This window comes from Peromyscus maniculatus, chromosome 20, assembly GCF_049852395.1.
Source record: "Peromyscus maniculatus bairdii isolate BWxNUB_F1_BW_parent chromosome 20, HU_Pman_BW_mat_3.1, whole genome shotgun sequence".
Lineage (NCBI taxonomy): Eukaryota > Metazoa > Chordata > Mammalia > Rodentia > Cricetidae > Peromyscus > Peromyscus maniculatus.
Window position 1 is genome coordinate 29,435,544 of NC_134871.1, and position 13,485 is coordinate 29,449,028.

Below are 13,485 nucleotides of genomic sequence, written 5' to 3' on the forward strand. Positions count from 1 at the left end.
AGGGCTAATATTCAATGAAGCACCTTGGTCTGGGACAGTGGGTACATGGTGGCAGTTCACTTATTCGGTACATTGAGGCAAGAGAATCATATGAGCTCAAGAGTTCAAACCCAAATTGGGCACATAACAAAACCCCAGGGGTCGGGGGCAGAAATATGCTCCTTATAAATTAAAAGTAGGAGCTCAGTGATTAAGGGCACTTACTGCTCTTGTAGATGGCAAGGGTTTGGTTCCAAGTATTCACAAAGCAGATCACAACCATCCACAATTCCAGTCCCAAAATACACACATACAGGCAAACACTCATACACACAGAGTGTTTCTAAAGTAACACAAAATAAATAAATATTTTGCCACTATCTCAACAGGGTTCCAGAGAATACAAGCCTTCTATTGTCCTCAAACAATACCACCAAACATTTATTTACATAGACATCTACAGATAAACAAATATTTTTCATATGTTTATATCATTTAGGCTTAAATATCATGTTGTGTGCTTAAATCATTCACTTGTCTATACAGGGAAATTACAGGGCTAGACATATAGGTAAATCAACATATAAACTGGTCACACAGTTGTCCAGAAAGGTCCTCTAGTCCCCAAGTTCCTCCTATGACACAACAGACATTCCCCGTCATGTCATCCACTCTGTTTTTATTTCACTTCTGTAGCAACATGGAAAACAGCCTGGCCTCCTTTGTAGTCATTAGGAATCTTGGATGAAGCACAGACATGAACTCAGTTCTCTCTGAGAAATACATAATATGTTAATTATAGAAAGAATGTTGTAGGATCATTTTGAGTGTGGAAACCTTTCAGAAGAATTCATAAATGAGCTTGGAATCCTTAAGGGCCAAAGAAGATATTCCAATCAAATTATTAAATGTGGAACTGGGAGGAGCCTCCACAAGCTATCAATATTTTCATTTGCATAGATTTTGTTCATAGAAAACTAATTTTTGAAAATATTTCAAACAACACAACTCACCTGTAGATGGAAAAGGAAGCTACTGATCGGATGAGGGATGCCACAGCCCCCACTTTGGCGGCTTCCACAGCTCCCTGATGACGATATTGCACCGTAATCCCATAGCTGGTGTAAGGCTGGTTATAAACAATGATCTTCCCTCTTGCCTCGGATGCCCTTCTTTGGAGTTCATCAAAAGAGGTCACTACCAGTACTTCTGCCGTGATGCCTGGAAATAAAAGTAAAACAGTTAAGTTGTGCTTTCCAGTCAGCTAGGGGGAATTGGCACACAAAAGGTCACACATGTTCTATTGGCTACATCTGGCAAACTGAGTGGAGGAGATTGAAGTTTGAGAGCTAGTTACCATGGGAGCAAGACTACAGAGTTATTCATCTGCCCAAGACAGAGACAAGACATTCAAAATAATACGACATATGACTCAAGGTTTTCAACTCACTCCACCAGGCAGTCTTAAGTCACAAACGGCTTGAAAACATACCTTTCCCCTTTCCTCTGAAACCATGTATTTCATTCGAGGACACTATTTTTAAAATTGTATTTCAGAAATCTTAGTATTAATGAAACACATATTTAGCCCTTCATAAAGCTGTTTTCAGATGTTGCTAAACAACTCTCAGTGACAGAAAAGGGTTGCAGCCTGGGAAGAACACTCTTAGAGGACAATTTTTTTTTTTTTATAAACCCAACTTTTAACAAATAATGCCTTCTCCTGAGAAAAATGAAAAGTCAACCTGTTTTCTTTTCTTCTTTCACTAAAAACACATCCAAAAGAATGTGAAAACTTCCTGTGCTTCTCACTTACAATCGTTCATCACCAAAAAATACACTACTATTCTTCAAATAAAAAATGCAGAATATGTATTAATGCTCTTGAATCCTTTTGTTCTGGTTAGATGTGTCCACTTCCTCATATCACTTTCTCACATCACCATATCTTCTTGATTAAAGGAAGAGGGTTTCTGTCTTCCAAGAATTCATGCAAACATATCTACACAGACATACCCATGTATATACATATCTAACACATACATACTCATACACAAACATATATACTCATACACACATACTCAGATATACACACACTCACATACATACACACAGAGGACAGATGCAGTGGCTAAATCTAACTAAAAGACATGTATTCTGGTTTTAGTTTTTGTGTATGCTAAGAACTAAATTTAAGGCCTCGTCTATGCTGGGCAAACACTCAAATACTGAACCACATTCACAGTCCCTAATGTCTATTACTCTATGGCTTTAGCCATGCAATTATTAAATATATTAGCAAACTCTGAAGCAATGAGCATACATCTGTTATATTTTCTTAATATTACAAGCCTGAGAATTTTAGGATGTTGGGTTTTTTTGGGGGGGAGGTTTTTTTTTCCTTTGAAAATTTAAAAGATGCTTGGCCGGGCGGTGGTGGCGCATGCCTTTAATCCCAGCACTCGGGAGGCAGAGGCAGGTGGATCTCTGTGAGTTCGAGGCCAGCCTGGGCTACCAAGTGAGTCCCAGGAAAGGCGCAAAGCTACACAGAGAAACCCTGTCTCGAAAAATCAAAAAAAAAAAAAAAAAAAAAAAGAGAGAGAGAGAGAGAGAGAGAGAGAGAGAGAGATGCCTTATAATGGTAACTATCACTTGGAAAAATCCTTTAACAATTCACTCAGGTACTAGGAAATTCTTGCTTTCAATATAGGCCCCACTGTAAGAAGTCTCTGGGCTATGATTAGTTACAAATCTATAAGCATTTCTCAACCAACAACTCAGAATTTAATTTACAATCCAAAAGAAGCAATATATAATTACAAAAGGAAGGAAGTCATCAGCTTTCCACATAATAAAAATGCATTAAAAACATGAATATGGGTTCAGGTAGGCAAATTCTGAGATTCTGAAACCTAGAGTTACCTTGATATTTGACCAATGTTAATGCTAGTATTATACAATAATTTTGTTGATGGCTTTCAGTCTTTCTTCATTAATTAAAGGTTCACTAGTTCAATTCAACATGATGTCCAAACAATGGGGTAATTTTCATATCTGGATTAAAACTACTAGAAGTGAAGCTAAATTTCTACAAATTTTCAAAATTAAATGAAGGATATTTCCTTCACTATAGTGTATACCTCAAATTCCTTTCATACATAAAAAAGGAGACTTTGAGAGCCATAAAGCAAACTGAACAGCCCAGAGGCCAATATTTATAACATTGTAACATTTGTAATATAGGTCAAAGCCCAGCCCTGGAAGAAGAGTTTGAATGAATATATTTCCCTGAAAGCAGAGTCCTCTCTGATTCATTTGTCTGTTTCATCCCATCATCCAATCAATATTCAAAACACTGACAATTTTTCCTCTTAGAGGTCAACACTGACTGAGCCCATGTCTCCTGTCTCACACTGTTACATGCTCCTATGTCAGGTCCTCATTACCTGTATTTTAGACTTTTATAAACCCTGCCTTCCCAACACTTTCACCACTACTGGCATCTCAGCCTCCAGCTCAGCTCTTTCAAACGCTACAGTTTCCAGCTCTGACTACATTAACTACTGAGAAGTCAGATCTGTCTACAACACCACCACTTTGTTCCTATCTTACTTCTGAAATCTTACTTCAAAGACTCAACTTTCAGCCTGTCATTCCAAGCCTGTCTACCTCTATAGACACATTTGCTTTTATGTTAGACTTCATTAGTCCTGATCTTAATGTTCTCACTCTCTTTCTCTGCTAATTTTGTTCATGGTGTCTTTATTCATGCTCTTGTACATCATGTCTTATGGACCTTTCTCCCAACTTCATCTTCAGAACAAATCACCTAACCACCAGGATCCTGTTAAAAATCACTGCTTAAAGTTTTTTAAAGGAACATTTTCTGGCCTCATATTTTCTGTCCTATCTTCTCACTCCCAGCTAGTAAAGTCAAAGTATGTATTTAGCTTCCTACAGGGCACTTTCAGGGCACCCTAGATATGGCAGTGTGATAGACAAATGAAACTCTTTTGGGGGCTCTCTCTACTGCCGAAAGATGGTCTCCTTGGGATTTGGGGCCATGTTCATTTGGGGGAACAGTGCCTGGCAGTATGTGAACATAGCTGGTCACTGTATGTCACTTGATTGAAACGGCTCCAAATAGGATAACATTCTAACTTGACCTACAAAATTTGATAGTCCTTCCACAGTCACCTAGGAATGCATTCTCATACCACCCACCCAGGACACATCTGCAGATCAATAACTCATCAAAGACACTCTGGGGCAGTCTGAATATAAATATAAATTTCAGATATAAGAACTCAAATTCTAGAACATAAAAACACTTGTCTAAATATTCTTCCTTTACACAAAATTCTACAGCTAGCATTGAAACAAATCAAGAGGACAAGACAGATCTAAAGCTGATAGCATTGCCATGAAAAAAAAAGAATAGTAATAATCAAAGACAGAAGCATTCTAAATAACAAACACTAAGGGAATTTCCTGCAGTGACATAGATATTCCACTCCAGAGGTGACACCTTAGTCATCAGCCATAGATGGCCCCTGAGCACTCAGAATACAACTATTGTGACAAAGAAACTAAGTTGTTAATGTCATTTATTGATAATTGATGTATATTTACATTTAAACAACCGTGTGGGAGTAGAACTCTCAGTTACTACAGCTCAAGCCATTAAGAAGAGACCATCACTGAGAGCATTGCTGCTGGCCCCAAGGGACTTGCTAATGACAGTCTGATAACATATGTGAGTCATGATTGTGACCTCAAGAGGTCACAGACCAGGTGACAGTACTCAGCAGCTACATTTGGGAAGGCAGGTGGTGTATCCAACTTGCACACCATAGGAAGATGAATTAAATGAGGCCGTCTGGAAGACTCCCTTTATGCTACACCAAAGAAGACACTCACGCCATGCTATGATCAGCAGCTTCTGTCTCTCTCTCCTCCTACCCCCCCCCCCCCCCATTCTACAAGGCTACTCACAAAAGCCTCTAAGAACTCTGTAATGTCCACAGTAATGCCTGCCATGAAATTTATGCTCATAATGCTTCCTACATCCAACTTTAGTCCACTTAGTATCCTTAATTTTGTCACAGTCCTTAACAGTATCTAATTGCATCCATTGTGAAAATATAAGGTACATGGGAGGTAAGACTCTTGTCAGTTTTTGTCATTAATGTTACACAAATGTAAAATAGAACTCATACATATACATATGACACATACATATGTGCGTATACAAACACTGAATAACTGAAACAAAAATATAATGGCCCAGCTGTATCACCTCCCACAAATGTGTTTCCCTAAGGGCCTTTCATATTTCTGTATTTCAGATAAGTACTAGCACCAATGTCTACCTTTGGGTGCTCACGACTCTGCAGAGTAGTTTCTATGTGGACACTGAAGTGTAGAGAGTTGGGTTTATATAACAAGTTGGTATTAAAGCTGAAATTTGAATTTTTGGTCATTTGCATCCTCGGGTCACACATTTCCTGTTAACTGCATTGCTGTGTTCTATAATAAATGTAAAATATATGACAATAAAGCTTGGAGTTTTTATTTTTAAGAGGAATAAAAAGGTAAAGAAAAACCAATATAAGGTCTGCCAAAGTTGTCATCAGTTCCTTTTCAGGCTTTTGCTCATAAATTGGGGCCTGTTACACATATTAAGGCCTGGGTTGGCAATATGGGATGCAGGAGAAAGCTTTGCTCTAGGGCAGTGGTTCTCAACCTTCCTAATGCTGCGACCCTTTAACCCAGCTCCTCCTGTTGGCTGATCCTCAACAATACAACTTATTTATTGTTGCTGTTTCACAACTGTAATTTTGCTAATGTTATGAATCATAATGTAAATATCTGCGTTTTATGATGGTCTTAGGTGACTCCTATGAAAGGCTGTACAGGCCTCCAAAGGCACAGGCCACCTACAGGCTGGAAACCACTGCCCTAGGGCAAGACTTATCAGACTGATAAGAATGATGAAAAGAATAATGGCCATTAATTTCCAAAGAGACTGTGGAAATAAAGACAAACAAACCCAAAGTAACTCTCTTATTTACCAGAAAGTTTACAAAAATTCTCAGGTTCATTTTTTTTTCACACTGTATTTTTCAATTCAAAATTTCTAAGCCATTTACCCTGTCCGTGACTGTTTCCCACAGTCTCCCTACAAAGGCAAAGCAGAATGCTCACCACTGGCTAGCGTCATCTGTTCTATGAGGAAATAAATACTGATTGACCCATTCTCCATCTCTTCTGAATGCTTCCTCCCAAGGACAGTTGAACAAAATAAGACAATCGTGTTTTATAATGGTTTTCACCATTACACTCAAAGACTACAGACAGAAAACTATGTCTCTAGGCCTCAGGGCAAGTGACTTAATGTGGTTTGTTTTACAAAATTGGTTCTGATTTTTGGATCACTTACCCATAAACAGGAAACAGTCCAGCCAACCCCACCCAAAGGGAACTCCAGCTTCTTACCCATACTATGTGAACTCCTACTGGGTGACCATTCAAGATAAGTAGGTCCTGAATGGGTGGCCTTTCCTGAGATCATAGTCATAGAAAACAGAAAGATAGTTGTTCTTCCAAAGTCAGTGTTCAGCCTAAAGTGGTAAGGAATCTGAAATTTTACAGCAAGGCAGATAAAACCACATCAGAGCAATCCTTTCTGGGGGACTTTTTGTTTACAAACTATATGATTTTATAACATACTTTACCAGGAAGAACAAGCCTTATATATTCAAATTAACAAGTTATAGCCCTTCTACAAAGTTAGGATTTCATCCTGGACATTAGAGACAAAGGAAGATTCTATATTTAGGAATACAGAATACAGGAGAGAGAGTTAATAATAATTTTTAGAAGAATACTGAATGCCAGATAAATGAAAATATAAATTAAAACTTCCCCAAATCAACACAAATCTGACAGGGAGAATTTATTTAGTTTCCTATAAGAAACTAAGAGGGCTTGAAATAGTTCCAGTTGCTTGAAAATGTCTAGAAGGACATTCTCAGATAAAGAATAAAGAGGGTTTAATAAGGTGTAAAAGGGTGCACATTTTGCATTTATAGCCAATACACAAATAAATAGTGGGACACTATAATATTTTGATAATAACTAAGATATTTATGGACTTCCATTCATATCCTCAGGAAGAGAAAACAAACAACCTCTTTGAAGATATTTTTAAGAAAGGCTTAACTATTTGTTCGAGAGAAACTTGGAAGAATAAGGGGTAAAGAGCAACTCTGAATGGGGTATGAGGTTATCTGACCCATCAGCAGCCCATATTCTCCAAGCCCTCTACTCAAATCTGATTCAAATTAAACCTGGGCCATCAACCTTGCAAGGGAGGATGAACCCAGTTTCATCAAAATCAATAGCAAAGAAAATCATCATCACCTGTAGAGAAGTGACAGTTGCTTGTGTGTGCTGAGAGTCGTCTTGAAACACTAGTACCTGCGGAGAAGCTACAAGCACAAAGTCAAGTTTACAGTGACTTGTGTTGTTCACTGGAGTGTGCCCACTGTAGGGCCAGTGGTTAAACTTGACATTCATGAAAAGCACAGGCTTTATAGGGGCCACCACAGAAACATGCAGATCTCCAAGGAAGAGTACAGACCAGCCCTTAGAAGCCTGATGATTTTCAAATATAAGCTGCCCCTTGATCACTGTGGCAATTGAAAAAGGAATCAAGCTTTGGAATATTGTGATTCCTCTTAGCAATTACTACAGTAACTATTTATCCCCCAAATCACAAAGTATTCTCTTTTCCAACTTGGTTTATTTGAAATATGGTTGACAAAATCACATTCTCACCAACCACTTCCTGCATCTCTGTGTAAAAGGGACTAGTGTGGCTGAGTGAGGGTTTTCACCAAAACCTTACTTTCTCATCATTTAAAATGGGCAGCTCCAAGTTGTATTTAAGGCAAACAATCACAACCAACAGGCCTACTGATGGCTGGGATGCAGAGCTGAGTTCTGACAGGTAGTCTAAAGCCACTAAGTGTTAGGGTTCATGGCCATAGCCAGCTGGTCTAGAAAGGTGGAATCTGACAAATGAGTTCTAGTTCCTGGGAGATGTTGGCAGAGAGGCTGAAGAGTTCAAGGAGGGAAATGCCAAGTGTAAAGTTGATAGAGTTAGGTGACATCACATGGAATTTATGTCACGCTATTAAGGAGTTTGGGTACAGAGAAGGAATTCAGGAAGGTCAAACTCATTTTCAAGGAAATTCTAAGCTTAGCATGATGATTTAGATGAGGAAAGGAAAGATGTACATGGTGGTTAAGGTATTTTTGCCATCTTCTGAGAGAAAGAGTTGGCTGCAGCTTAGACCAGTTGATAGTAGCAGAATTCAGCCTAATGGACCATTTTAAGCAGTAGCCTAGAAGAATGCTACCAACTGTGATGGGTACCAGTCTTTCTGATATTTGTATAGCATAGACTTCACTGTGCAGTTTGTGCAATGACCTTTTTCTTAGAAAAATTGTGATAAATGAAATTTAATAACCAGACATTTAAAACAATGAGACATTGTTTAAAATTTTAGATAAATATTTTAGGACAGTGGTTCTCAACCTTCCTAATGCTGTGACCCTATAATACAGTTCCTGTTGTGGTGACCCCAACCATAAAATTATTTCATTGCTACTTTATAACTGTAATTTTGATACTGCTATGAATCATAATATTAATATCTGGTATGCAGGGTATCTGATATGCAGTTCCCAAAAAGGTCACAACCCACAGGTTGAGAACCATTGTTTTAGGACAACAAATACCATACTACTATATAATTTCTAATAATCTTTTTCTTATAATACATTATAAGCTCCTCAAAATTTGTGTCAGGTTAATCACTTCTTCAGAAGCAGCCATCATTGCAACTCTAGCTTGAAAGCTGACTAAAGCACTCACTAGCTTTCTGATCCTAAATAGGTATCTCAGCCTTTCCCAGTCTGTAAGACGGGAAGCACAGTAACACTAGGCTCATTAAACTTCCCATGAGCATGAAGTGAAGGGGCAAATTTTCCATTTGTTATAAAGCACTTTAAAATGATAAGAGTAGATTCTCTAAGTACAAACAGGTGTCTCCTGATTCACTTAAAAGTTTACATAACCAATAAAATACTTTTTAAAAGAATGACTATTAGACTATTACTTCAGAAAATACTGAACCTACTTGGATAAGAGCAATGTTATACACTGTCCCGCCAGACAGCTCTAATTGTCACTAAGCAATAATTGAGGTAGCATATTACAGAGGTTCTGATCAAAGGGTTGTTGTGGGATATTTGATCACACTATGTAAAGATGTGTCTATGTTTTACCTCACCTGCCTAAGGCACCTTCTGATTGGTTTAATAAAGAGCTGAATAGCCAATAGCTAGGCAGGAGAAGATAGGCAGTACTTCTGGGCAGAGATAGGAAATCTGCAAAAAATCTGAGATGCAGGGGATTCGCCAGGAAGATGCAGAGGAAGTTAGAAGTGAAGTAGATTAATATAAACAGAGTAAGTTTTAAGAGCTAGTTAGGAACAAGCCTAAGCTAAGGCCAAGCTTTCATACTTAATAAGAAGTCTTCATGTCATTATTCAGGAGCTGGCATTCAAAAGAAAGATCTGTCTACAGAGTGTGGTACTTATCCTAATGTTACTGAGAACTGACTAATGCAGAGACCCTGAATTTGGAGTTTCTATTGGAGTGCTTTGCAATCTATGGTTCCTTTGTAAGACACAGACTGAATGCATTGTTAGCTAGGAAAGATAGTTCAGGGAAAATTAGAGAACCGTGCCCTTTCTCTTATTACACACCAAAGTGATAGAATGCTTGGCACTGAACAGTAGAAAACAAAAACATCTGAGGAATTTAGCATGCATCAGCTATTTAAAACATGTAGCCTCATATGACAAAGAATATAAGGGCAGATAGGTTCTAGAAATCATTCAAATACAGTCTTGGAAACTTCCGTTAGCTAAGCATCCAGACACCATTCTAATAGAAATAAGCAGCTGTGTCATACTGTTAAATAATTCTGTGCACTTTCAACAGGCTTCAGTGCTTCATCTCCAAATGCTGTTTTCCTCTGAATTTCATCTTCACAAACCAAGGGCAAAAGTGACAGGCACTATTGTACTTGTGTTTGTATCAGGTAGAAAATAATGTTATTATAGTGTTGTCTCAAGAAACAAAATAGTTATGACAACTCGGTCTTCTAAAATGGGCTTTTTATTTAACTACATTTTAAACTTTTGAGTGCCCTGTGCTCTCTTCAGACAAGTAAAACTGTATGAAAGAAGTCTGCACTAAAACAGAACTTCTGCCTCAAATCACAGGAAACCTATTCAACATCATGATTCATATTAATGCAGTTTAACACATACAGGAGATTCAGCACTGTAAATTATATATATATATATATGAACCATATGTAACAATTTCCTAGATGCCATTTTATAAAATCCTTTTGACCTGAGGTACACAAATTCAAATTCAACTCCTGTGTTAATCTTGCTATAATTAAAAGCTAGTACCACAGGCACAACAAAGGCATTGCCCATACCTTGTAAATGAGACAAACCATTACAAAGGATGGAGACAGCAAAAAGGAGGAAGGACGTGCAGCCCATTTAATAGGCAAGAAAATAGGTGTTCAAGGATCTTTCCAGACTGGAAGTGGTGATGCTTGTTTTTAAATCCAGGTCAGATTGACTCCAGTAAATAGTTGTCTATTTAATTTTGTTTCAAAAATATTTTTTTAAAATTTCTAGGTGAAGTTTTATTGCAGAAATGAATAAATACTCTAGAATGATGGTAATACCTGAGTTGTAGCTATCACATACTATCTATTTGCATACTTGCAAATGATAGAAAACATATTTCATGTGCTTAGGAATGTTTTGGCTTTGTGTGGCCCATGGTTAGAATAGTTTCAGGCATTTCCTTCCTGGTGTTGACCTTTCCAGTGACACCTTTGTCTTCAATGTCTGTGTGGGTTCAAGTTCCCCCATTTTTCTCATGCTACCTCAAGAGAGAAGGATCTTTGTAGTAGCTTCCACAGCAAAGCTGGCAGAAGCTTCTTGGAGCTCCAGCTAACAAAGCTGTTCAAGAATCAAGGATAAATCCAACACTTTGGCCACAGAGATTGACTGTGCTAATCACCTTCAGCCTCATCCATGCCTAGACTTGGGTTAAGAGACAGTCCCACCTAAACCAATGGTGGGGAGCAGGCAGAAGTGCGTTCCCAGATACAAGAAGTGGATCCTGGGTAGCAAACAGCAGATGGCCACATGGGGATGTCTCTATATTACCACAATATGTGACACAACAAAACTTTCCCATATTCTGAATGCAGTATATTTGTGTTTAATTAAATTGCTCATATTGTTCATGATCCAGTTTGGCAGGATAAAGGGCCTCTCAGACCATTATCCCTAACAACTGAATTCCACAAAGAGAATAGGAAGTTTCTGATGAGGTATCAATTAATGAAAACCAGGCTTCAACTCAAGAACATTAGTAATGTATTAATCCTTACCAGAAACACAAGCACGGACTCTGTGGTAGTGGAAACCTAAGGGTGCTGGGGCTGCCAGTGGACAGCATTCCCAAGAACCAGTGTGGCCTCATTTTTATCCCTAGACTGTATTTTAAAATCACTATTCTATACAATCTTAAGATGAAAAAGCAAAATCCAAAGCATTGGCACATTTTTCATCAGATTGTTGGGTAGGTTTTCCAAATATTTAAAAGGTAAAAGTATCAGATCTGTATATTCTTAATATAAATCTAGGAGGTAAAGGTACTTGTTTACTTAGGTTTTTCATAAAATGTAATAATAATAATAATAATAATAATAATAATAATAATAATAGATATACTTATTGTAGGCATACTCTGGTCGGGTATCATGTAGAAATCATTACTGCCCTATCAGCAAATAGAGTGATATGGAAACTGAAATTGATCTATTTCACTGTCAGATTACTTGTAGTTTTATGACTCAAACTCAGAGGGGGACCCTTTGTCTCTATTGGTAAAATAAGGAGAGAGCCATAATAGTTCTGGTGATCAAATCCTCATTTGCTTCGCCATCCACACATTTCAGCTACAAGACGCCTAAATAGTAGCTATAGCCAATTGTTTAAAAGCTCTGTGACCAACATACTTTACAATAACTTTATCTTGCCCAGAGCAATGTTACTTATTAGCTGATATATAGCTTATAATATGCATACCTAGAATGAATTGTTACTGTGTGGTATTAGACATTTTCACCATTTTTTTCACGTAGCATAGTTTAAGAGTATTATTTAACAGGCTGTCTCTTCAGTCATCTCAATAAATATTTCATAATAATAATAATAATAATAAAATTTACCTCTATATAGGTGTGATGGTACAGGAGACATAGTCCTAAACACTTTACTAAGGCATTTGATCTTCAGACAGCCCCATGATATAGTCACTTATTATCTTCATTAAATGCAAGATATTTTATTTATTTATACTTGTATCTTGCTTACTTATTTTCAGACTTAAAACCAAAATAATTTTAAAAGTCTTAGACAAACACTGAATAAACTAAAAGTAAACAAGAGACAAAGGGTATAGTAAAATAAAATAATGCTATGATTACGGTTATGAAAAAACACATGTCATAAAGTTTGTGCAGCTGTTGTATAGGACAATAAGCTCAGATGTGAACTACCTGAAAAATAAAGCATAATCAGGCACAAAATTGAGCAGCCATGATAAGAAAACAAGCCAGCCACCTAGGTACAAATTTCCTGTAAGAAAATCATTTTGTGTGTCATAACAAAGAGCATACCATGTTCTATAACAATAGACAAAAGCCGATAAGCAGTATGTGTATAAGTTATGAGGACAGCATTGTTCAGTGTCCTCCATAACAATTTTCTTTTTCTACCACTAATAAAGCCTTTAAATCTTGCTCAGAATACTACCATTTATAATTTTTAAAGGTATGTGGAGGACCTAACTCTCAACTCTGTAGCACTGGAGAGGGTATGTTTTTACTCTTTCTTGGTCTTTTAAATGAAAATAAAAGAAGCCACCTTGGACCATGAGATAGATTTTAGATTACTAAAACCATGCAACAGAAGTATTTAGAATTTTACATGACAAAGGATGAAAATTCAACTTTGGGTAAGCTTCTATAATTTTGGGTTTTCTGGAAAACTGAAAAATGAGGGAAGCAGAAGTCACCTTTGGATTACGGAATGGGGAAGATCTCTCCAGGGAGATGTTTAAGCTGAAACCTATGAACAGAGGAAAGGAGGCCAGCATACTACTGCCTACAAGGCAAGACTACTTTCTGAATTACTGAAGGAAGTGAACTGTGGCTACAATGTGGTAAGATAGGGTGAGTAGGAACAAGAAAGTTTAAAGAAAAGTCAGACACCCCCACGCAGTTAACTCACGGAGACTGTGTAACATGCACAAAGCCTGCATGGATCT

General features: G+C 37.5%; 1 protein-coding gene across 5 annotated transcripts in view; it reads right to left on the reverse strand.

Moving 5' to 3' along the window:
• Cpq (carboxypeptidase Q) overlaps nt 1–13,485 on the reverse strand; it is a 429,601-nt gene that overhangs the window by 304,542 nt on the left and 111,574 nt on the right. For all 5 annotated transcript variants that reach the window (XM_042264686.2, XM_076555949.1, XM_076555948.1 and 2 more), the window contains one exon: nt 993–1,200. In XM_042264686.2, coding sequence (XP_042120620.2) covers nt 993–1,200 — 208 coding nt within the window. The remainder of the gene's footprint in view (nt 1–992; nt 1,201–13,485) is intronic.